General features: G+C 44.5%; 2 protein-coding genes across 3 annotated transcripts in view; one reads left to right on the top strand and one right to left on the bottom strand.

The window, feature by feature from the left end:
• LOC139393275 (solute carrier family 41 member 2-like) overlaps positions 1-18,291 on the bottom strand; it is a 29,004-nt gene extending 10,713 nt beyond the window's left edge. Inside the window, exons 1-8 of one of the 2 annotated variants that reach the window (XM_071141793.1) lie at positions 18,142-18,291; positions 16,583-17,227; positions 15,961-16,068; positions 11,169-11,240; positions 7,590-7,734; positions 6,005-6,151; positions 2,517-2,664; positions 2,304-2,383 (exon numbers count right to left, since the gene is read on the bottom strand). In XM_071141793.1, the coding sequence (XP_070997894.1) occupies positions 2,304-2,383; positions 2,517-2,664; positions 6,005-6,151; positions 7,590-7,734; positions 11,169-11,240; positions 15,961-16,068; positions 16,583-17,101 (1,219 nt within the window). In that variant the 5' untranslated portion in view covers positions 17,102-17,227; positions 18,142-18,291. Of the gene's footprint in view, positions 1-2,303; positions 2,384-2,516; positions 2,665-6,004; positions 6,152-7,589; positions 7,735-11,168; positions 11,241-15,960; positions 16,069-16,582; positions 17,273-18,141 lie in introns of both variants that reach the window. The other variant, XM_071141794.1, reaches the window with a different exon arrangement.
• A 351-nt stretch (positions 18,292-18,642) lies between these two features.
• Positions 18,643-21,918, top strand: LOC139393284 (enoyl-CoA hydratase domain-containing protein 3, mitochondrial-like). Its single transcript, XM_071141805.1, has 6 exons — positions 18,643-18,843; positions 19,179-19,300; positions 19,394-19,491; positions 19,700-19,900; positions 19,962-20,140; positions 20,365-21,918. The coding sequence occupies exons 1-6, from the start codon at positions 18,707-18,709 to the stop codon at positions 20,519-20,521; spliced, it is 894 nt and encodes a 297-aa protein (XP_070997906.1). The 5' UTR covers positions 18,643-18,706; the 3' UTR covers positions 20,522-21,918.
• Positions 21,919-25,922: the final 4,004 nt, after the last annotated feature.

The following is a 25,922-nucleotide window of genomic DNA, read 5'->3' as shown; positions in this document are numbered from 1 at the left end:
GCTGTGGTCGCTGAGACAGAAAGGGACAGAAAGAGAATTTGGGGTTGTGTTTTGGAGAGGGGCATATTTTGGGGTAGCTGGGCTTATCTCCCCTCCTGTGCTTGTTATCCTGATCAGGCGGGCCTAAATGAGGACAGACACCTCTGCTGCCCAGAGATTATGGCCACTTAATCCAATCTTTGCTGCCTCTCCGTCTCTCCACTGACATTTAACTTCTCCATGTTGCGGCTAAATAGAACTCCCCACCCTCCTCACGCCTCTCTCCCCACAATCGTATCCCTTTCCACCCTCTTCATCACCTCTTCCCTGCCTAATCACCCCCCCCCCCCTTCTCATTCCACCACATCCCTCACTTTCATTGCACCCCTCATCCATCTCCAGTCCACCACTCAATCCCTCTCCTCCCTCCCCTCCAGAGGTCTGGGGAGTGTGGTGGTTCCACCTCAGCAGGGGGGCTAGCTGCTGTAATTTGGGTCACTGGGTCTCACGGCGGGAGAGGAGGGGTGGGTTGAGGGTAGACCACAGGGGGTCCCGACTCCTACTATCTCCCGCCCCATCGGAGTAGCTCTAGGACAACAGACTGTCTGCCTGCCTCTCCACATCTCATCTCCATTTTCCTTTCTCCCATTCCAGTCTCCCATCCCTCTCCTTTCCCAGCTTCACTCATCTCTCTTCTTATATTCGGTCTCTAGTTTAGAAGACAGGATCTGTGCATGTTCAGAGTGAAAGCATCAAAGGCTCAGTCTATTCATCTCCTCCTCCCTATAAGATAGTAACCACTATGTGTTGTAAATCACAGATAGTTACAGGGTTGGTGATGAAACCTCCCTTTTACAGCCCCAGAATCATTTGTCTGTGTGGTCCCCCTACACACCCTGACACAAACACACACACCATGACACACACACACACCCTGACACACACACACACACACACTTCCCAGATCACCCAGCCATTTCCTGATTTGTTGACATCTCAGCAGTAACATCGATTAGAGGCACACAGTCGTCTTCCATCGAGTTAAATGTCTCTCATTAACAATGTTTAATTAAAAGCTGATTTCTGGTTGTCAAAATGCCAGCAACAGCCTTGGCAACGGTCCCCCGGTAAGGATGGGAGGAGGGTGACAGTAGCAGTGATATAGAGACAGACGTTTGTGTTTAGTCCCTTACTCACTATTTTTCTAACTAAGTTTGAATGTAAATTCAGTCACATTGTAAACCCGCACAGTGCGTCAGTCACATTGTAAACCCGCACAGTGCGTCAGTCACATTGTAAACCCGCACAGTGCGTCAGTCACATTGTAAACCCGCACAGTGCGTCAGTCGCATTGTAAACCCTCACAGTGCGTCAGTCGCATTGTAAACCCGCACGGTGCGTCAGTCGCATTGTAAACCCGCACGGTGCGTCAGTCGCATTGTAAACCCGCACGGGGCGTCAGTCGCATTGTAAACCCGCACGGTGCGTCAGTCACATTGTAAACCCGCACGGTGCGTCAGTCGCATTGTAAACCCTCACAGTGCGTCAGTCGCATTGTAAACCCGCACGGTGCGTCAGTCGCATTGTAAACCCGCACGGTGCGTCAGTCGCATTGTAAACCCGCACAGTGCGTCAGTCACATTGTAAACCCGCACGGTGCGTCAGTCACATTGTAAACCCGCACGGTGCGTCAGTCACATTGTAAACCCGCACGGTGCGTCAGTCACATTGTAAACCCGCACGGTGCGTCAGTCACATTGTAAACCCGCACGGTGCGTCAGTCACATTGTAAACCCGCACGGTGCGTCAGTCACATTGTAAACCCGCACGGTGCGTCAGTCACATTGTAAACCCGCACGGTGCGTCAGTCACATTGTAAACCCGCACGGTGCGTCAGTCACATTGTAAACCCGCACGGTGCGTCAGTCACATTGTAAACCCGCACGGTGCGTCAGTCACATTGTAAACCCGCACGGTGCGTCAGTCACATTGTAAACCCGCACGGTGCGTCAGTCACATTGTAAACCCGCACGGTGCGTCAGTCACATTGTAAACCCGCACGGTGCGTCAGTCACATTGTAAACCCGCACGGTGCGTCAGTCACATTGTAAACCCGCACGGTGCGTCAGTCACATTGTAAACCTGCACGGTGCGTCAGTCACATTGTAAACCCGCACGGTGCGTCAGTCACATTGTAAACCCGCAGTGTGTCAGTCACATTGTAAACCCGCACAGTGCGTCAATCACATTGTAAACCCGCACAGTGTGTCAGTCACATTGTAAACCCACACAGTGTCTAATCAGTCAGTGATATTGCGTCTCACCATTAATGACAGGGGTGTACACCACGATGCCAGCCAGGTTCGGGTCAGACACTGTTTTGTCCAAGATGAGACCTCCGATACTGCAGAGCACAGAACATTCACACATTAAATGGTGCTATTATTCTGATCACGTGAATGTGCAATAGTCTGTTGCTACTTCTCTGACAGTGAGCGAGTGCATACACACACACACACACACAGACACACACACACCTGCTGATGACCATGGCAGTGATGACTGGCTCCCAGCCGGAGTAGAGCAGGGTGCGGCTGGCCGGGTGTTTGGAGGAGATCACCATCCACACTGGAGTCAGAGAAAGGAAGAAGGCACACACCAGGGACGACGCGTACGGGTGAGAGTCTACAGAGACAGAGAGCGAGAGAGACAAATCAAAAGGAATTCATCACATGCTCCGAATACAACTGGTGCAGACTTTTACAGTGAAAATCTTGCTTAAGAACATTTCCCAACGATGCAGAACTAACACAAAAGGAAAAAAAATACATGAGACAAGATCAAAGAGCTATACACAAGAATAGAGCTATACACAAGAATAGAGCGATACACAAGAATAGAGCTATACACAAGAATAGAGCTATGCACAAGAATAGAGCTATACACAAGAATAGAGCTATACACAAGAATAGAGCTATGCACAAGAATAGAGCTATACACAAGAATAGAGCTATACACAAGAATAGAGCTATACACAAGAATAGAGCTATACACAAGAATAGAGCTATACACAAGAATAGAGCTATACACAAGAATAGAGCTATACACAAGAATAGAGCTATACACAAGAATAGAGCTATGCACAAGAATAGAGCTATACACAAGAATAGAGCTATGCACAAGAATAGAGCTATGCACAAGAATAGAGCTATGCACAAGAATAGAGCTATGCACAAGAATAGAGCTATACACAAGAATAGAGCTACGTACAAGAATAGAGCTACGTACAAGAATAGAGCTACGTACAAGAATAGAGCTACGTACAAGAATAGAGCGATACACAAGAAGAGCGATACACAAGAATAGAGCTATGCACAAGAATAGAGCTATGCACAAGAATAGAGCTATACACAAGAATAGAGCTACGTACAAGAATAGAGCTACGTACAAGAATAGAGCTACGTACAAGAATAGAGCGATACACAAGAAGAGCTATGCACAAGAATAGAGCTATGCACAAGAATAGAGCTATGCACAAGAATAGAGCTATGCACAAGAATAGAGCTATACACAAGAATAGAGCTATACACAAGAATAGAGCTATGCACAAGAATAGAGCTATGCACAAGAATAGAGCTATGCACAAGAATAGAGCTATGCACAAGAATAGAGCTATGCACAAGAATAGAGCTATACACAAGAATAGAGCTACACACAAGAATAGAGCTACGTACAAGAATAGAGCTACGTATAAGAATAGAGCTACGTACAAGAATAGAGCGATACACAAGAATAGAGCTACACACAAGAATAGAGCTACACACAAGAATAGAGCTATACACAAGAATAGAGCTATACACAAGAATAGAGCTATACACAAGAATAGAGCTATACACAAGAATAGAGCTATACACAAGAATAGAGCTATACACAAGAATAGAGCTACACACAAGAATAGAGCTATATACAGGGAGTACCAAATCAATGTGCAGTGGTAGATATGTACACAAAGGCAGACAGAGAGAGGCAGAGAGAGAGGCAGAGAGGAAAGGGGAGAATTAAAAACAGATATAATCCCCAGAGTGAAACAACTGGTGGGAGTTACAACAACAAAACAACAAACACAATTTATCAGCTTCAGCTTCATGAGGATTGACAGAGCAGGGGGGAGATAGTCTCTCCTCTCCCCAGGAAAGACAGCATGACACAGAGCAGGGGGGAGATACCGTCTCTCCCCTCCCCAGGAAAGAAGGATGACACAGAGCAGGGGGGAGATGCTGTCTCTCCTCTCCCCAGGAAAGACAGCATGACACAGAGCAGGGGGGAGATACCGTCTCTCCCCTCCCCAGGAAAGACAGCATGACACAGAGCAGGGGGGAGATGCTGTCTCTCCTCTCCCCAGGAAAGACAGCATGACACAGAGCAGGGGGGAGATACCGTCTCTCCCCTCCCCAGGAAAGACAGCATGACACAGAGCAGGGGGGAGATGCTGTCTCTCCTCTCCCCAGGAAAGACAGCATGACACAGAGCAGGGGGGAGATACTGTCTCTCCCCTCCCCAGGAAAGACAGCATGACACAGAGCAGGGGGGAGATACTGTCTCTCCTCTCCCCAGGAAAGACAGCATGACACCGAGCAAGAAAACAACAGAGATTCATAACAAACAAGGAGAAGTACTATATTTGTATGACTCAGATGTCCTGTAGCTACTGTACTAACTTTAAAGACCTGAGAAACAGATCCTCACTCACTAGCAAGACACTATCTTTGGAGGGGTCTACTTTATACTGAAACTTGCATGGGTTTACAACTCTAATGATTATTACAGCTCTAAATCAGAGTGATGTTGGAGAATAGAGAAGGGGAAAACACCTGCTTAGTGCCTAGTAGTGAGATATGTAACTCCATCATCCCCTTCTCCTTACCAGATGTTTGTCTCACCATGATCCCATTCCACACACTTAACGGCCCTCATCATCAACCCCCTGAAGACATAGATATAAAACCCAGAGAAGGGAGCTCCATGTAGTCACAGTGGGTAGAATTGGGTAATAGTCCCAGTCATGATGACACAGGTATACCCACCAGTCCCTGGGTTTAGACTTGACTCTGTGTCACTGTGGTTCACCATTCCCTCACCACGTTTCAGATTTAGGTCTTAAAATAAATGTTTGCAGTAGCAAACCGTGGCCCAAATATATTTATATTTGGGATAGAGTCTCCTGGATATCTCTGTACACCATCAGGTTAAAATTATTCACTTTAGTTATGAGTAAACTGCACATTAGTCCAATTAGGCAGAACACAGCGGACGGGACGGACACGGCTGGCCCTTACAACAGAGACACTGTCCTCTGTGGTAACATCCCAAATGGCACCCTATTCTCTACGTAGTGCACTACTTTTGACCAGGGCCCATAGGGAATAGAGTGTCATTTGGAACACAACCTGTCCTACACCACCAGGCAAGGCCAGACAGATTTACTGAGCTGGTATGAAAATATGAACAACTCTTGTATTAAATTATCTCAGATGTATTACTGTAGCCTTTCATAGTTCTGGAGTCTGGTCTGGTGATGAATTCTTGTTTCATAGGGCACAGACACGTCAAGGTTAGTAAAATACACTTTCCAAGGGAAACGCTTGCTGGTCCACTGTATTGGGTAATGTAACACGAGGAAGCGTGTGTGAGGCTGGGCATGGCATATATTAAATATGGACTATGGAGTGGGAGATGGAGAGAGGGAAAGCGAGGGAGAGAAAGATATGGTCTGTTCTGACACAAAAAAATAACAGTGTAAGAGTGCCATCTAGTGGTTGAACAATGCAGTCTGATTCCAAATGGACCATTTCTTTACACTGTTGGACAGATATATTATTCACCATTTTTCAAGAGGAAATAAAACAAACAGAGGAAGGATGAAGTGAAGGATTGTGAACTCAATATAGAGGGTCAAAAAATAATTGACTGCTTGTGTGTCTTATTTCCACCTGGAAGTATCTAGTCCAAACCCTCCTCCTCTCACCCAGGCAGTTGTAGAGTCCCTGGCTGATCCAGGCCAGGATGGCCAGGGTGATGAGGTCACCGAAGCTGGCGGCGATGGGCGTAGCCACGTTGTCGGGGTTGATGCCCGTCTTCTTGGAGCCCACGATCACTCCCACCATGATGAAGCCTGGGATTCAGATGGTACAGAGGTCAGGGCGACACGCCTGCACATACCTCAACCTTCCATGTGTGTGTTTATTACGAATACACTGCTCAAAAAAATGAAGGGAACACTTAAACAACACAATGTAACACCAAGTCAATCACACTTCTGTGAAATCAAACTGTCCACTTAGGAAGCAACACTGAATGACAATACATTTCACATGCGGTTGTGCAAATGGAATAGACAACAGTTGGAAAGCACTGCCAGAGCGGAGGAGCACTGCCAGAGCCTTGCAAAATGACCTCCAGCAGGCCACAAATGTGCATGTGTCTGCTCAAACGGTCAGAAACAGACTCCATGAGGGTGGTAATGAGGGCCCGACGTCCACAGGTGGGGGTTGTGCTTACAGCCCAACACTGTGCAGGATGTTTGACATTTGCCATTGAACACCAAGATTGGCAAATTCGCCACTGGCGCCCTGTGCTCTTCACAGATGAAAGCAGGTTCACACTGAGCACATGTGACAGACGTGACAGAGTCTGGAGACGCCTTGGAGAACGTTCTGCTGCCTGCAAAATCCTCCAGCATGAACGGTTTGGCGGTGGGTCAGTCATGGTGTGGGGTGGCATTTCTTTGGGGGGCTGCACAGCCCTCCATGTGCTCGCCAGAGGTAGCCTGACTGCCATTAGGTACTGAGATGAGATCCTCAGACCCCTTGTGAGACCATATGCTGGTGCGGTTGGTCCTGGGTTCCTCCTAATGCAAGACAATGCTAGACCTCATGTGGATGGAGTGTGTCAGCAGTTCCTGCAAGAGAACTGGCATTGATTGATGCTATGGACTGGCCCACCCGTTCCCCAGACCTGAATCCAATTGAGCACATGTGTGACATCATGTCTCGCTCCATCCACCAACACCACGTTGCACCACAGACTGTCCAGGAGTTGGCGGATGCTTTAGTCCAGGTCTGGGAGGAGCTCCCTCAGGAGACCATCCGCCACCTCATCAGGAGCATGCCCAGGCGTTGTAGGGAGGTCATACAGGCACGTGGAGGCCACACACACTACTGAGCCTCATTTTGACTTGTTTTAAGGACATAACATCAAAGTTGGATCAGCCTGTAGTGTGGTTTTCCACTTTAATTTTGAGTGTGACTCCAAATCCAGACCTCCATGGGTTGATAAATTTGATTTCCATTGATCATTTTTGTGTGATTTTGTTGTCAGCACATTCAACTATGTAAATAAAAAAGTATTTAATAAGAATATTTCAATTATTCAGATCTAGGATGTGTTATTTTAGTGTTCCCTTTATTTTTTTGAGCAGTGTATATAGCATGAGACCCATCAGCAGTAGGCGATAATATGTTGGGCTGTGACTGTTTGATTGTCTGAATGCGCACATTCCATATCAGAGTACATGTGTGTGTCCTTATCTATTTGTGTGTGTGTGTCTGTACCCTGCAGCATAGAGGCTATGAAGGCAGTGGCCACGCTGGCAGAGCAGAGCAGAACGGCATGACTCATCTGGAACTTCCCCTCTGGGATCCAACCCAGAACCACTGCCGCCACTGCTGCCAGGAAGCCTACTACTGTAGCCTGTACCTAGAAGGAGAGAGAGAGGATGACAGAGGGAGAAGGAACTTAGGGAATGAGAGAAAGGGAGAGGTGTGAGGGCAGGGTTAACAGGAATAACATCAACCTGTTTTAACAATGTTTTCCTATTACACTATCCTATCAACATGAACACACTTAGTCAATAATTACCACAAGTACTAACCAGAAGTACACATACTACGCAGAAAGACAGATCGGGAGATAAGGGTACAAATTCAAAACCGCTCGCCAATGATCCCTCTAAGATGAACACGGGCGCGCAGCTCCCCCGGGACTGCCACACAGAACAAATATTAGCTCACTGTGAGAAGCATGAGATTGAACTTTACTCAACTTTCTAGAGCAGTGTTCGCCCAGGCATTCCTAGTTGATTGCAAAAGATTTCTGTAAAAAAAACAACAACGATAAAGCCTAAAGTTCCTATTTTGATTTATTTTTGTCTCGGGCTGTTAGCGGTAGGTGAACCCGATTCAGCTGCCCTGCGCGCCGGGTGGGTGAACTGTTGCCATTTTGAACCATTTCATATATCTGGCCTGGAGAGCAAATCAAGTGCACTATAGTCCTACCTCTGGCCAATCAGATGGCTCAGATTACCATGTCTGCAGTGTTACGTTCCCCAGTTTATGTGTTGTAGTTTGTGTATTTGCATGTGTTTTATTTCAGGAAATGGCTTCCTAAAATCCCTCAAGCAGCTGATTGGTCGACTCCAGGGCTAATTGGAGAGCTGACCCCGCCCCCTCGTCAAGACACAGCTGTCTCCAGTTACATTCATTCTGAAGCTATATAAAAGCCAGTGTTCTGTTCAGGAGAGAGAGATTTTTGGAGGTAGGGATTGCATAGAGAGATTTTTGGAGGTAGGGATTACTGAGAGAGATTTTGGAGGTAGGGATTGCTGAGAGAGATTTTGCTGAGGTCATTGCTGAGAGTGGGTATGTTCTGTGAGTTTGTTGCTCAGGTAGAGCTTAGTTGATGTCCTCTGTTTCTTAGTTTGTTTGTAAAATTGTGTAATATTCTGTTTCATTTGTTCCCAGGGGGGAAGGGGAAGGCACCTTGGGAGTGCTTAGGCAAGAGGCCCGCGGGCATACATATACCCGTAGTATATTCACTGTCTAGGCACACTAGGTAAGACCTGGGCGGACCACTCCCTGTATTTTGGTTAGGGCACCAGGTGGTGCTAAATTGGGTAAGTAGTGGGTAGGCAGGTAAGATAGGAGAGGGGGGGGCTTTGAGATTTACTTTCTTTGCTTTGGTTCCGTCCAGCCCCTTTTCCCCATATTACTGTGTACAGGAATAAAGTCCTTGTAAAACGGTACCACATTCTGCCTGTTGTCATTCTTACTCGCACCTACAGTCCATACCTCTTTCGCTTCACAGAGAGTTTAGTTGTAGCAGGGGGTTGCGTTCCCTCTTCATAGAGGCGTGCGTAACAGCAGTAACGTAGAAGGCATAACAGAAAGCTACAGAAAAGTTGATACTGTGAAATTTCAAAATGTTTAAAACCATGACTAGAGAGGGACTCGATGAATACAGCAAAGAGCTGCTGTTTTTATGAGTGAGTTCATGTTCAAATTCTTTCTGAGCACTGTCAACACTTTGTATTCAACACTTTTATAAGCCATAAAATGTGCGTTCTTCCTATTTCCACTCAGCACTGCAACAAGCACTGCAGCAGTAATGAATGAGTAGGAAAGTGAAACCTATAGGCTTGCGTTGTTATTATTAGCAGCTTGGGTCTTTTTTTAAAATCCAGGAATATTTCACTTTCTCTGGTCATAGAAGTAACAACATGAATTTGTGCATGAGGCAGAAATAACGCGGGGCGACTCGAGTTTGCCATCAGCTGGAAGACGTTCTCCCTTTTTGGTCACGGTCAGTTGAAGAAAAGGAAAGCGGAGGGATATTTGGCCCGAACAACAATGCATTGGCAGGGTAATTCAAGCAAAGCCAATATGTGGTGATAATGTATTGGGCCAATAGCTTACTGCACAAACCTCATTGCTACAGTACCTTTTTTAATTGGTTAATATTGCATAGGCTTACATTTGTTATGTCATGTTAAGAAAAGATCAACGTTTCCTTTTCCTGTGGCAATTGTGATCGAGTCAACACAATATTAACCACTTTCAATGTAACATACCGAAACACAACAAATTATGCAGGAGATTGTTGTCGGCAAAACGCATTGGAGTAGAATTCTATTGCATTGACACGCACTGCTCAACTCGTACTCTACACAGACCTGTGCAGCATAACCAGAGCTGCAGTGGGCCTATATGCAAATAGACCATTGCCATATGGATCTGTGCCATTTACTTTGAACTGGACAGTGTTTACAGTATGAGCGGTCATGAGTAGATGCACTTGTTTTGAAATCAAAGCGAGAGTTGCATGTAGCCACGTGCACATTCTGTTAATTTCCTTTGCTAGTTAATGAGTTATTAGCCCAGTTATAATTTGCAGTCAGCAATAGAGGTGTGATTGCTTATGAGAGCACAAAACATGTACATTTCTAGACTTCTTTGAAAAGCTTTTTTTGTCTTAAAGGGGCAGTGTAGTATTTTGAGACGGGCTTGAATAAGCTAAGTAACCAATAGGCAGAGGGTAGCATAATTTGTCTGATTCTCTGTAATAATGGCATGGGAATAATAATACATTTTTATTTCTTTTGTAAAGTGGTTTCTTGCATCAAGCAACAACATTTTCAGTCACCTCCCTTTCAGAAGGACAAGTGGATAAACAGGTTAATGTCAAGCCCTGCATGTTTTTTCAAAAATATCATGGAATGTCAAATCAAATCAAATGTTATTTGTCACATACACATGGTTAGCAGATGTTAATGCGAGTGTAGCGAAATGCTTGTGCTTCTAGTTCAGGCAGTGCAGTAATAACCAACAAGTAATCTAACTAACAATTCCAAAACTACTGTCTTGTACACAGTGTAAGGGGATAAAGAATATGTACATAAGGATATATGAATGAGTGATGGTACAGAGCAGCATAGGCAAGATACAGTAGATGGTATCGAGTACAGTATATAAACAAAGTGGCATAGTTAAAGTGGCTAGTGATACATGTATTACATAAGGATACAGTCGATGATATAGAGAATGTAGGCCCACATTGAACACCACACATTGCCTGCTACTGTAGGATGAATGATAGAACAGCTATTTCCAAGATAAAATGTAATGGGTGCATTTTCTCCATAGTTTTTGATGGTAGGCCACTGGTAGATCAAACATCCATAGCAGCTTACGTGGCCACTGTTATAACTAACTTAAAGCGGGTACAGCCTCAGTGTTCACATGAAGCACGTGCTGGAAGTTGTACAACATTTTCACAACGTTCAAGTTTGCTCTGAAATTTGCTCAGTGGCAAAAAACATTGCTGCTCACTATGAGGCGGACAGTGTGTGTGTTTACCTGTTTTAGTGCCAGGTTTCCTATGATCAGATTCCACTTCTCTATGGGAGAGTCCATCTTCCCCACATTCACCTGCACAGTGACAGACCACAATCAGCAACTCAAATCATTCAATATTCACTTGAATCTCCTACACAAATAACCTGTCCCAAAAAAACAGATTAATAACTACTTTGAACAGTTTGCAGGAACCGCTAATCAGATTACAAATATGATTAAACTAAACACAATGTTCAATTGAGTGCATTGTTTCAGATGGGAAGGTTTATGACTGTTTTTGTTCACTTAGCAAAAGTATGCAGAGCTTAGCAGTTTCTCGTTCAGTGAACAGGGAGTGGAGATGAGGGAACAAGTGAAACACAACACTGAGTTTCTCTGTGTGAGACCGAACAGAATGATGTGAATGTGTATCTGTGAGGAAAGAGGAAGGGGAGGAATGGGCCAAACTGAACAAAGAGAGAATTCTGTCCAATCACTTCATCAACTTCTCAAACCCCAGATCATTTGAATAGGGGGAGAAAAAGAGGGAGGAAAAAAAGCGAGGAAGCAAGATGGGAGAACCAGAGTGTAATGGTGTGTGTGAGTGTATGTGTAAGATGGGAGAACCAGAGTGTAACGGTGTATGTGTAAGATGGGAGCGAGAGACAGAAATAGAAATACACTTTTGAGTAATGTAACCTGTGTATCACCTTAAAATGTACACGGTTGTGTCTGGCATTCACTGAACTGTGGTTTATATTCCTGAAAGCTTCTACCCAGTCCTCATCTGAGATTTCTGAACCAAGTTCTTGTTCCCAAGCCCTTTTAATGGTGTCTGTGGATACCTCTATGTGGGCCTGTAGCACATCATACAGTCTAGAGACTGACCCTTTTGAATGGGGTTTGACAAGGATCAGGCTATCTAATGTAGGATTATTTGTCTTAATGCCATACTGTGGGATATGTGTCCTTAAGAAATTCCTGATTTGGAGGTATTTGAAAAAATGTGTTGTTGGCATGTTGAACTTTCCCTGTAACTGTTGAAATGAAACTAACTGACCATCCATGTATAAATGACAATTGTTGTGAGCCCTTTCTCCCTCCACTGTGAAAACACCACATCATCCAATGCAGGGTAGAAAGCATGAGTTAAGCAAATCGGGCTGTCAATGTATACAGTGGGTATGTTAAGAAAATACCTAATCTGTTTCCAGATCCTAAGCGTATGACAAATGACTGGGTTAGAGTCATAAGTGGCTTTTTCCACATATGCTGGACTATTAACAAGTGCAGGGAGTGAGGAACGTTGACGGGAGGCCTGCTCAATCAAAAGCCATGAAGGCATATCCTTCTGTCTCATCGCAGGTAAACCTTCCCCCCAGAAAGACACAATGTTCCGATTTTCAGCCCAATAATACAGTTTAAAGTGAGGAAGGCCAAAGCCCCCCTCTATCTTGTACTTGCATAAATGCTTCTTTGAAATTCTGGCTGCCTTGTTATCCCATAAAAATGGAGTTACTATTGAATCCAGTTTCTTAAAATAGCTTTGTGGTATGAAATTGGGTAGACATTGGAAGAGGTAAAGAAACCTGGGTAGGACAACCATTTTAATTGCGTTTATATGACCAACCAAGGAGATAAGCAGTTTTCCAAAAATCTATATTTTGTTTGAACTGATATATTTTCATGTCCCAATTGACTTTCAATAGCTGATCAAGTTCTTGTCACTACAATGCCAAGTCTTGTGAACTTGTCCATCTTGCCCAAGGAGCCAAATGTATTTATCAAGTTAAGTAAAGGGGGAATAGAAATGTTAGGCTTGGATGAAAACAAGAGGGACATTTTGTGCTGCATGTCTTTCATTTTAACCGGAGCGATATCGGCACATGCACGAATGAGAGTAGAAAGTGGTTCCATGGCTATAGTGAAGAGAGCAGGCGAAACAGGGCACCCCCGTTGGCAGCCCCTGAACAGGCAGAATGACTTCGACATTTCCTGATTGGTTACCACGGAGGCCATTGGGTGTGCATAAATAATTCTGATCCAATTAATAAATTCCTTTCCAAACGTGAAATGCTCCAGAACCAACATCATATACTTCCACTCAATCTGATCAAACACCTTCTCTGCGTCAAGAGCAATTACCACTGCCTCAACTTTATGATCATGATACATTACATTGAAAAGGCGTCTGAAATTGTAGTATATGTCGGCCCGGGATTTTATTTTTACCTTTATTTAACTAGGCAAGTCAGTTAAGAACAAATTCTTATTTTCAATAACGGCCTAGGAACAGTGGGTTAACTGCCTTATTCAGGGGCAGAACGACAGATTTTTACCTTGTCAGCTTGGGGATTCAATCTTGCAACCTTTCAGTTACACGTCCAATGCTCTAACCACTAGGCTACCTGCCGATAAAACCTGTCTGGTCAGGGTGTATTAAGTCAGAAATATTTTTTTTTCAAATCGGTTTGCATTATCTTTGTCAACACCTTATTTTCTATGGGGAGTAACAACACGGGGCGATAAGACGACATCTCCGTGGAATCTCTATATTTTTTCAAGATCAGTGCCATTGTAGCCTCATACAGTGTTTCCGGGAGTTTGGCATTTTCTTTGGAATGTTTAAACATTCGCAACATAAGTGGAGATAGCACTTCTTATAGAATTCTGCGCCAGTCTATTACATATCCATCAGGCACAGGGGACTTTCTGTTTGGAAAATGTGCTATCGCTGTGTTCATTTCCTAGGAGGTTAACCCAGCATCAGGCGCAGCAGCTGCCCCCCTGTCTAGTTTAGGAAGTTCACATTCAGTGAGAAAACGTTCCATAGTTTGTGGATCAGTAGCATCGCATTTTGATTGATATAGCTGAGTAAAACTGCGCAAAGCATTTATTAATATCCTGCGGATCTGTTACTATTTTACCCTTCGTCTTTTATTTTGTGAAAAGCTCTAGATGCCTGTACATGCCTTTGCTGTCTTGCTAATAATTTGTGGTTTGTCACCCAGTTCAAAATAACTTTGTTGCGTTCTAGCAAGTAAAGAGCCAACCTGTTTCGAAAGTATGGTATTGTATTCATATTTCAACTTTGTGATCTTCTCAAGGACTACATTCGAGGAATTTGTCCTAAAAGCGTTCTCCTGTTCCCCTAACTCTCAATTTCTCTCATCCTAGTATTGGAGCGTTTCTTCCTCTCTGATGTATAATAAATAATGAAACCTCTAATCCCAGCCTTTAGAGATTCCCAAAGGGTGGAGTCGTCAACATCCCCCGTGTCGTTAGCTCCGAAAGAAAAAGGCAATCTGCTCCTTCAAATACTGACAAAAAGTCTCACCTTTCAACAAGTATGCGTCTAAGCGCCAAAGTCGCCGACCTGTAGACATATTGTCGAGTTTCAGCACCATGGACAGAGAGTGGTCCGTAATTAGAATAGGGTGATAGGTTACCAACGCAGCTTGGAGTCCAACAAAAAAGTAAATTCTGGAATATGATTTATGAACTGACGAAAAGAAAGAATAATGGTAATAAAATGCAAATGAATTACTCAAAAATCATACAATGTGATTTTCTGGATTTTTGTTTTAGATTCCGTCTCTCACAGTTGAAGTGTACCTATGATAAAAATTACAGACCTCTACATGCTTTGTAAGTAGGAAAACCTGCAAAATTGGCAGTGTATCAAATACTTGTTCTCCCCACTGTAAGTCCCAATATCTGATGGAAAAGACACAGGCAGGAAATTCAAACACATTCCTGGCCTGTATTTGGCCATTTAGCCGGTTGACACAGTCGTTCTGTATCCTCAGCCAGGGAGCTTGCTTGACAAGAACAGATCAGCCTCTTTAGGGTTGTCAAACGTACGTGTTGATCCCTCGACTGTCATCTTAAACCAGGCTGGGAAGAGGAATCCATATCGCATGTTTGGCGCCCTGCATTAATTGCGTAACTCATCATACTCTTTCCGTTGGTTCCTCACCTCCAAGGTAAGATCTGGGTAGAAAGACACCCTGGCTCCGTTGAAGTTAAGGGGGAACTTTTGACTAGCCAGCTTGAGGATGAGATCCCTGGTCTGGGGATAGTGCAGCCGTGCGATGAATGGCCTTGGTTGCGCACCCTTGGCCGGCTTCGTTGCCTGTGATCTGTGTGCGCGGTCGATCAGGATGGCCGTTTTGAAGTGTTCACTCCCCAGCAATGCCAGAATCAGCTCTGAGACAAATTCAGTGGGTTTCCCTTTCTCAGTGTCCTCCTGGATCCCACATATTCGGATGTTCTGGCGTCTTGAATGCCACTCGAGCATTTCCAAACGGGCGTTCAGGGTTTTGTTGTCATTTTTGAACGTTGTGCACTGTTTCTCTGTCCTGTAGCCTGGCCTCGTGATTGGCTGTCGTCTGCTCAACCTCATGCACCCAGCCCTTGGCTGTCGTCACAGTTTCAGTCAAAGTCCCAATACTCTTTGAGAAATCAGCTAACCTTGTGTCCACCTTCTTGCTTAGTGAGTTTATAGCAGCCAGTAGGTCACTGAGCAGGTTCTGTGGAGAACTCTTGGGAGATAGCATCTTCAGCTAACTCCTCGTGGGTCGGCGATGTTGAAATTGGTTCATTATCCCTCTCATTCAAATTATCTTGTTTAGCTCCCCCTTTTTTGGTGCCTTTTCTCTTTGTCATATTGCCAGACAATGTTTTAAGTTATAAGTTGTGAGAGGTTAAGATAAATAAGAATTTGTTTCAAAATTGAGCGGAGCACTAGCAAAGCACGTCTACTCCATAGCACGCTTTCTAGCGCCTCCCTGTGTGTGTGTGTGTGTCTTACCGCAGTGGATAGTCTGGATGCGAGGGTCATCTCCAGGTTGCCCTTCAGGCCCAGCAGAGCCGGAACCAAGATGAAGATCTCTGTAATGTACTTAAAGGCATCCCAGTGCTGGGGGAGAGGGGGGGGGGGGGAGAGAAAGAAAGGAGAGGAGACAGCGATATTAGACATGTCATTGTTGTTGATAGTCTATTGTTGGCTACCGGCTAGTACAGAGCAGATGGGAGCTTACTATTTGTTCATTGTCAGCTTGTCTTTATTAGAAAGTTGTCCCCATTCAAATATTTACATTCAAATGTTATATCAAAATTAAATAAGGCGAAATGCCATAGCTTCCAGTCATAGGTTCCTTCCTAGTAGCCTATCCCTACTAGTATTGGCTGAGTGGCTATGAGAATCCCTTTAACAATGTAATATCAATATACAGATATCCCTTTATCACCTTCCTTGAAAGCTCTTACAGCCATTTACTCTGGACTACACAAGAAATGGAGTCATAAGTAAACAATACAAACCAATTGATTTAAACTGTGCCAAATCCACCTCCTCTACCTAATTGAACTTCACATGCACTAGCCCACACCCCAGTCTCAACAGGACCTATGCTCTACCATTCCAGTCTCACCTGTACTATGTCCAGCACCATCCCTGCCGACACCGTTCCGAACCCAGCCAGCAGGAAAGGCACCACAATCTGCAGTGCCATGGCCAGAGGCGACTCCTTGGGCATATTCCGTGTGGGGGGCCTCTGACTCTCCTCTTCCTCCTTCTCCTCGTCATCACCCTCCTCCCCTGAGAGTGTCCCCTCAGGGAGCATGGGCTCAGTCTCAGAGTACCGCACATCCCCACCGTCTGACAGGCTAACGGATGTCCGCGCTACCCGGTCCGAGTGCCGGCGCACCTCCAGGTGAGGGGGGTCAGGCCGGTAGCCGTTCCCATCAGGTTTGGGCCCCAGGTCGGCCATGGCCAGACCACGCTCCTCCTGGAGCTTGGTGTATCCCGTAGGGACCATGGTTTGGAACACAGAGGGGATCCACCCGGTAGGCACTGGCTTCAGAGAGAGACTGCTCCAGAAACCGGTGGCTCCGCTCATACGCACCACTAGGCTAGGGCCCAGAGAGTCGCCCAGTGTGTGGATGTTCATGCTAAGCAATGCTGCTGATGAGTCCGCAATGTCTCATCTCCATTCATTCAGGCGGGGCAGTGTGAAAGAGGGCAGGCAGGGCTGGTTAAATAGGAAGAGGGGCATCCATGTCCACTACGATCAGCCCTGTGGAGACCAGCCAAGGAGAAAGACTGTCACTGTTCTCTCCAGCTCATACAAGCAAAACAAACACAAATTATAGTCTAGCTATTCTCCCCGGGGCAAAGGCAAACCACATTTAATTTTAAACAGACTAGATAGCCTACATTGCTTGTTTTGGTTCTGTTATCAGAAGACCCTGAGGCTGAGGAGAGGAGGAGCTGTCTACACAATGCATGCTGATTAATAACCCACTATCTGGTTGCTTTCAGGTAGGCCTATTGTATGTCTGGTTGAATGTCTCTGAAAACCTGCACAAATATGATATCAAAGTGCATATGTGTTGTCTATGATTGTATTTATTTTTAAATGACATAACATAAGCTCTGCTTATGACCAAGTCTTGAAACAGTGAAATACATAAGCAACATTCTCTGGCCAATATAATTCAACACAACTTTTCTCCTCGGATAAATTTATATTTTGGAAAATGTAGAAAGCTATGCCATATGGATAGTTCCATAATAAATGATTGTTTTTACATTGGAGGCCCATGTGGCACCAGCAAAGAAAAAAGACGGTTGATGTGTTAGAAATCAGTCTGTCTGTCAGTCTACGTGCGTACTGTCAGAACCAGGCTAAAAGCTCTCACTAAGTCCTGCGTCTAGGTGGATAGATATTTCACAAGTTTTTAACACCAATAGAACGGGTAGCAAACTGAAAAGCGAATTTGACAAGGAAGTGAAGAATAACTGCGTTATCCTGCTTTTAAATAATAGTTTTATTACCGTTATCACGTTTATGTGTAAATGTTATTCTGGCAAGGCAAATCTAGCCACATAAACAGCTTGATGGATGCTAACGCGAGCTAACATAACGTTAGTTGGCTAGTAGTACCTCCAAGGTAGCTAAACAAACAGGAGAAAAGCAAAAATGCTTACCTATACAGGGGAAATGCGCTTGACTTAAGGAAGTTGATACTAATTTAGACTGTTTTATTTTCCTTTTTCTGTTCCGGATTTCTCTGAAGGATGCCCTTTTCCTTTTTGACACTAAGCTCGTCGCGTCACAGGAAAAGTGCCACACAGACTAGTAGTACGCAGGCGCAGAGCACACCTTGTCGCGACATCTGGCAGGAATGTCTTGACCAGGGGCCACTAGTCGTGTCCTTATACAATGAGTTCAGGACATTTATGTCAAGGACATCAAATAGGCGCAGATTCCTATGCGTAAATATGTTATTTGAAATTTTAATTCACAGTTTGTGATTTTGCATTGATGCGCTTGTTACAAAACAGCTATTCTGAAATTGTATTGTGTTATGACATAATACATGCAGTAGTTGCAATCAATATACAGGTTCGTCAATTTATAATCCATTAACCCAAAGGGAGGTATGACAATGTTTTGAGTTTTGTCACCCCGAAACAGTAGAAGGCGCTATACACCAATGGAATGTAGGTTTTCAACCTGTGATCCAAATGTTGACGCAAGGACAGTCGAAACATGACTCGAAATTTGTTTTACCGAGCTGCTAATATTGTCCAACTCAGTAGGTTTACACTTCTAGCTGGGTCAAGGTTACTTTGCACGCAAACTCAAGCAGAGCCACCGACTGTCAGACAGCAAAACAATGGAATAAGGTATTCAAGTTGTCAGCAAACTAACAAAGCTAGCTAGCTTGACAACTCAGTGTTTGATTCCTGTGGTCAAAGAACTTATGCATTGGTCGGCGACTCTTTTGCAAAAGGTGTGCCCATTGCACATAAACTGTCCATTTTGGGCACGCGCTTCCATCTCTTTAATATATAAACGGATCACCTGAAACGTTAAATGGTGTATCTAGCTAGTAAGCAGTATGTCCTATAAAAATCTCACTATTACAATTCAGGTACACCGTGCATTGCTCGGTACTGTGCATTGAATTGTGTTCCTCTTTAAATGATTCTTGCTACTGTAACTGTAATTACATGTGCAGGAGAATAATCCTGAACAACCCCAAGAAGAGGAATGCCCTGTCTCTGTCCATGCTGGAATCACTGAGAAGCAACATCCTGGCTGACATCGACAGCGACAACCTCAGAGTCATCGTCATATCAGGTAAGATACCACCAGAGTGCTGATCCATGATCAGATGTGCCCCTTGGTCCCCCCCTTCATAAACACTGTTGTATTGTGTTTTGTGTGTTCCAGCTAAGGGACCAGTGTTCTCCTCTGGGCATGACCTGAAGGAGCTGACGTCAGCACAGGGCAGAGATTACCACACCAAGGTGTTTCAGGCCTGCTCAGAGGTGTGGTTCACTGTCGTACTGTATACAAATATACTGTACACACACATCATCATCATCATCATCATCATGATTGCCGATCGCTCCAGTCGTGTATGATTGTCCTCCATAGAGTGTTCTATTTGGGGGTCTTCAGATGGCTGTGTACATACAGTACACACACACACATTCTCATCTACAAACACACTCATACCTCTTGTTGTTATTGAAGGTTATGACCCTGATACAAGACATTCCCGTGCCTGTGATTGCCATGGTGAATGGGGTTGCCACAGCAGCAGGATGCCAGCTTGTTGCCAGTTGTGACATTGCCGTGGTGACGGAGAAGTCCACCTTCGCCACGCCAGGGGTCAACGTGGGTCTGTTCTGCTCAACACCAGCCGTGGCAATAGGAAGAGCTGTCCCCAAGAAGGTAAACACACACGCACACAAACACACTCTGTGTAGCACTGATATATTCTGATATTTTACAGGTCGCCATGGAGATGCTGTTCACAGGAAGCCCGATCTCGGCACAGGATGCTTTGAGGCACGGGCTGGTCAGTAAGGTGGTTCCTGAGGAGCGTCTAGAGGAGGAGACGTTAGCCATCGCACGGCGGGTCTGTCAGGCCAGCCGGCCCGTTGTAGCCCTTGGCAAGGCCACCTTCAATAGGTGTGTGTGTCTCTCACTACACACTGTAGCACTCAACCCTTCTGTATTCATTCCTTGTTTGCATTGCGTTTTGATGTTTTTGTTGGTTTGAGTGGATATCCACTGATACACTTGCATGCAAAAAGACAGCAAAAGACTCCCTAATTTGTTGTCTAGAAAGATAAATACTACATGTGCAGTTTTATACATATTTGAATCATAATTTCATTTTTTTCCTCTCCCAGACAGATGGCCCAGGGGCGGGATGCGGCCTATGCTACAGCCTCTCGTGTCATGGTGGATAACCTGGCTCTCAGAGACGGACAGGAGGGGATACGGGCCTTCATAGAGAAACGGAAGCCTGTGTGGACAAACAAAGCAGAGAAGGCCAATGACGAGTGATGTCTGCTGGGCTGGCCTACCATGGCCTGTGAGGGGTGCACGGGCTGGTGAGGGATGCTCGGCCTGCTCGAACCAGGGACCCTCTGCACACATCAACAACTGACGCCCTCAAAGCATCGTTCCCTATCGCTCCACAAAAGCCACAACTACTTCAAGGTCTCAGAGCGAGTGACGTCATCGATTTAAACGCTATTAGCGCGCACCCCACTAACATGCTATCCATTTCACACCAGTTACATCAGCAGCCTCTGGAATGGAGAGGGAGCCTGTGGATGGTTGAGGTGTTAAACTCGACCTGAACCCATCACAGAACACACAAGTGCTTGAGGAGGACATTTAGAAATGAAATCCCTGTTGATTATTGTAGTGATCATCTGATGAAGGGATACTGCAGGGCTGTCTTCATATATCCCCTTTGGAGGGGATGAGGTGAAGAGTCTTGGAAAGTTAGATACTTGAGATACACCCATGGTCAAGGGACTTACACAGTACATAGATTGGGCACTTCTTGTGAGACAGAATGTAAATGTTTAAAGCAGCAATCTGCAGTTGAGACCATTAAAAAGCGGTCACTCCGCCACTGATTTGGTAAAAAGCTGATGGATGGAACTGGAGAAATGTAACCACTCTAAAATTCATAGACAGAGCTATGGATGCAAGGACTGACCGTCCATGAGAAACACATGTGTTTTGAGGCTATACATTGCTTACAAAGGCGTAAAACAAGCTATTTGTGTGTCTGATAGGATACAACAATAACACTAAGCTCATGAGGAATGTAGTTCGTTTTATTCTTCAGCTCTGTATCCAATTTTCAAAGAAAATAGATTAAAAGGGAAACGAGTAGCTCTCGTCGTTGATAAACTAAATTGATAACCAGTTGTTCAGAGACACAAAGACTACTCTATGGCTATTTTAAAAATGACAAAGTTCTCATAGATGAGGAAAATAATGAAACATAATTCTAGCCCGGTTATGGATTGTAACAACACAATAAATAAATAAAAGCTTTTGTATATATCTTCACATATAACTAATTGGAACACACAAGCACTAATTCAACATGGTGAAGATAAAAACTATGTAAACAGAAGGCCCAGTATGTGTGGATGGTGTGGTGTGTGTTAATGTTTTATTTTATTTGTTATGTTTGGGAAAGTTGAGTGATGAAATGGTTGCATATCCCAGAACCAATGTATTGCTGTGAGCCGGGGTATGAGAGGGCTTTCAATGTTGTTCAGATGATGGATATACTTTTAGAATGAATTATACGTCTTGTTTATTTATTGTCCTATCATGGTGGAACAGTTTTAAAATAAATTATACACTTGATTTATTTATTGTCCTATCATGGGGAACTACATTTTTAAAATAAATGATATCTAATTATTTATTTATGATCCTAATTTAATGGTACGGTCCACAACCCTATACCCTACACCCACCTGAATGACCCAGATAATGAGAAATCCCTAACTGTTTTAAGGGCCTGCTCTAAGCGGTCTGTATGCAGCCAAAATGCGGTCAGAGACCAAGAGCAGCACTGCCCCCTCAAGATTCTGAGCCTGCTTGGCAGGGTTGGTCCTGCAAAGCCAAAGCCCCCTAAAGGGAGAGCATACTATACAAGGACATTCTCAAAGCTGCTAATGAGAACCTTAACGACCTTGTACCTATCCGGTGGGAGTTCTGGTGGGGTGCCCCCACCCAGGCAGTGGCAGTGCTGGCAACACTAGCTGCAGTAACCCATGGGGAGGGGGTCACACTTGGACATTCAGAGAGGGGGTATATTATTGTGACCCTGGTGGCACAAAATCAAAAGTCTGACTGCATGGAGATGCTTGGGAATATGGTCAATTCGGGGGACCGTATTGTGGGTGTTTCAGGGAAAAGGTGTACATTTGACCTCCATCATCTAGGATGTGGCAATGGTTCATAAAATCTCTCAATTTCTGCCCATTTTTTTTGCGCGGTCTTGCAGGCCTTCTCATGCAGCTGCAACAGTAAGTGCATTTGTAAATCAGGACCTTTCTTGAGTTGGGCTCTGGGATGGTGCAACTGTTGAGAATGTGAGTTTATGGTTGTGTGGGGGGGAAAGGGTTGAGTGTGTGTGGGTGTATGTGTGTATCCCACAACTGTTGCGAATGTGAGTTTATGGTTGTGTGGGGGGAAAGGGTTGAGTGTGTGTGGGTGTATGTGTGTGTCCCACAACTGTTGCGAAGGAGTAAAAGATGTTAGGGACAAGAGAGGATGATCCACAGCAAAATATAATACAAATCGAGGTGAGGGCGATGGAAATGCATTTGGCAGTTGATCTACTTCAATTTGGTAAATGGCACTGTGTGCCCCTTTCGAAGGATGGATCCTAGTCTGTTCAGGGCTATGAGATGTGGGGGGTCGGAGGTGGTCTGCCGGGCATTGGGATGACGGCCCAGCTCGGGATGAGGAGGGCTTTTAGCAGGTGGAATGGTGGGGACCAATTGGAGGTTTACTTAGTAGCAATGCAAATATCATGGTACAGCTATATAGACACTCAATCATCATGTTACTTTTCAATGGTACGTTTACAAACATATTTTGATAAATAGAATTGAATTGAAAGTTGTATCTCATTATGGTGGTGAAATAAGTATAGCCAGTTACAATTGTAATGGCCTAGCAGATAATAAGAAAAGACGATCCGTATTTACCTGGCTAAAAGAGAAGGAATATAATATCTATTGTTTACAGGAAACCCATTCAACAGTTTTAGATGAAGTTTTGTGGAAAAAGAACTGGGGGGGGCGAAATATATTTATCCGATGGGCAAAGAAATTCAAAAGGGGGGATGGTTTTAATTAATAGTCATTTTGATCCAAATGTGCAAATTGTCCAAACAGATTATCAAGGTAGATGGATTATTTTAAATGTGTTATTGGACAATAAACATACACTGCTCAAAAAAATAAAGGGAACACTTAAACAATACAATGTAACTCCAAGTCAATCACACTTCTGTGAAATCAAACTGTCCACTTAGGAAGCAACACTGATTGATACATTTCACATGCTGTTGTGCATATGGAATAGACAACAGGTGGAAATTATAGGCAATTAGCAAGACAACCCCAATATGGAGTGGTTCTGCAGGTGGTAACCACAGACCACTTCTCAGTTCCTAAGCTTCCTGGCTGATGTTTTGGTCACTTTTGAATGCTGGCGGTGCTTTCACTCTAGTGTTAGCATGAGACGGAGTCTACAACCCACACAAGTGGCTCAGGTAGTGCAGCTCATCCAGGATGGCACATCAATGCGAGCTGTGGCAAGAAGGTTTGCTGTGTCTGTCAGCGTAGTGTCCAGAGCATGGAGGTGCTACCAGGAGACAGGCCAGTACATCAGGAGACGTGGAGGAGGCCGTAGGAGGGCAACAACCCAGCAGCAGGACCGCTACCTCTGCCTTTGTGCAAGGAGGAGCAGGAGGAGCACTGCCAGAGCCCTGCAAAATGACCTCCAGCAGAACACAAATGTGCATGTGTCTGCTCAAACGGTCAGAAACAGACTCCATGAGGGTGGTATGAGGGCCCGACGTCCACAGGTGGGGGTTGTGCTTACAGCCCAACACTGTGCAGGACGTTTGGCATTTGCCATTGAACACCAAGATTGGCAAATTCGCCACTGGCGCCCTGTGCTCTTCACAGATGAAAGCAGGTTCACACTGAGCACATGTGCCAGACGTGCCAGAGTCTGGAGACGCCTTGGAGAACGTTCTGCTGCCTGCAACATCCTCCAGCATGACCGGTTTGGCGGTGGGTCAGTCATGGTGTGGGATGGCATTTCTTTGGGGTCCGCACAGCCCTCCATGTGCTCGCCAGAGGTAGCCTGACTGCCATTAGGTACCGAGATGAGATCCTCAGACGCCTTGTGAGACCATATGCTGGTGCGGTTGGCCCTGGGTTCCTCCTAATGCAAGACAATGCTAGACCTCATGTGGCTGGAGTGTGTCAGCAGTTCCTGCATGAGGAAGGCATTGATGCTATGGACTGGCCCGCCCGTTCCCCAGACCTGAATCCAATTGAGCTCATCTGGGACATCATGTCTCGCTCCATCCACCAACTCCACGTTGCACCACAGACTGTCCAGGAGTTGGCGGATGCTTTAGTCCAGGTCTGGGAGGAGCTCCCTCAGGAGACCATCCGCCACCTCATCAGGAGCATTCCCAGGCTTTGTAGGGAGGTCATACAGGCACGTGGAGGCCACACACACTACTGAGCCTCATTTTGACTTGTTTTAAGGACATTACATCAAAGTTGGATCAGCCTGTAGTGTGGTTTTCCACTTTAATTTTGAGTGTGATTCCAAATCCAGACCTCCATGGGTTGATAAATTTGATTTCCATTGATAATTTTTGTGTGATTTTGTTGTCAGCACATTCAACTATGTAAAGAAAAAAGTATTTAATAAGAATATTTCATTCATTCAGATCTAGGATGTGTTATTGTAGTGTTCCCTTTATTTTTTTGAGCAGTGTATATAACGAATAGGACTTCGGAGGGCAGAAATGATTAAATATTAAAGCATTAGACCTCTCACTAAAGGCATCAGTCATACAAAAGTTATACTTAAATCCAAACTGGTTCTCTAGTAAATTGGTACGAATGTCTCATCCTATATTCAGGAAGGGCCTTTTCCCTTTTATTCAGACTACACCGGCCCACTTTTGATTGTTTGAAAAGGAAATAATCTCCAAAATATCTTTATTTTTAAACAAGCCTTAGAAAGTTGGTTGCAATTTCAGTTTAATCCATCTGAAAAGACAGAAGAAATATTACAACAAATATTGTGGTTAAATTCAAATATACTAATTGATTTAAAAAATCTGTATTTTTCGAAGAAATGTTTAAAAAAGGTATAATTTTAGTGAATGATATCATAAAAAGGACTGGTGGAGTTATGTCACACATGCAGCTAACACAGACATATGGAAATGTCTGCTCTACCCAAAATTACAACCAATTAATTGCAGCATTACCACAAAAATGGAAGAGGCAAGTAGAAGGGGAAAAAAGTAAGAACTTGTATGTCGGCCCTGTATTAAAGAGCATAAATGGTTAAAGAAAAGTGTGATAAATAAAAACATACCAATTTAATTTAAGGATCAAAAAACTGACAGCTGTGCCATATAAATTGCAAAATAGTTGGGAAGAGATTTTGGATGTACCCATTCCATGGCACATGGTTTACGAATTGATACGCAAAACAACGCCGGATGCAAAACTTCACATTTTTCAATTTAAATTACTATACAAAATTCTTGCAACTAATAGAATGTTATATATATGGGGGATACAATCTTCCCAGCTCTGCAGATTCTGCTGTAAGGAGGCAGAGTCATTAGATAATTGATTTTGGTATTGTCCATATGTAG

Source organism: Oncorhynchus clarkii, chromosome 33, assembly GCF_045791955.1.
Source record: "Oncorhynchus clarkii lewisi isolate Uvic-CL-2024 chromosome 33, UVic_Ocla_1.0, whole genome shotgun sequence".
In the NCBI taxonomy this organism is placed as follows: Eukaryota; Metazoa; Chordata; class Actinopteri; order Salmoniformes; family Salmonidae; genus Oncorhynchus; species Oncorhynchus clarkii.
The sequence above is the reverse complement of the archived record's forward strand: the minus strand, read 5'-3'. Positions and strand labels throughout refer to the sequence as shown.

What these genes read in the sequence shown, in the direction of transcription:
- LOC139393284 (XM_071141805.1), top strand. Translation starts at nt 18,707, where the DNA reads ATGACTCGAAATTTGTTTTACCGAGCTGCTAATATTGTCCAACTCAGT. An exon ending in CAGAGTCATCGTCATATCAG is followed by an intron (nt 19,301 to 19,393) that starts GTAAGATACCAC and finishes TGTGTGTTCCAG; the next exon opens with CTAAGGGACCAGTGTTCTCC. An exon ending in TGTTTCAGGCCTGCTCAGAG is followed by an intron (nt 19,492 to 19,699) that starts GTGTGGTTCACT and finishes TTGTTATTGAAG; the next exon opens with GTTATGACCCTGATACAAGA.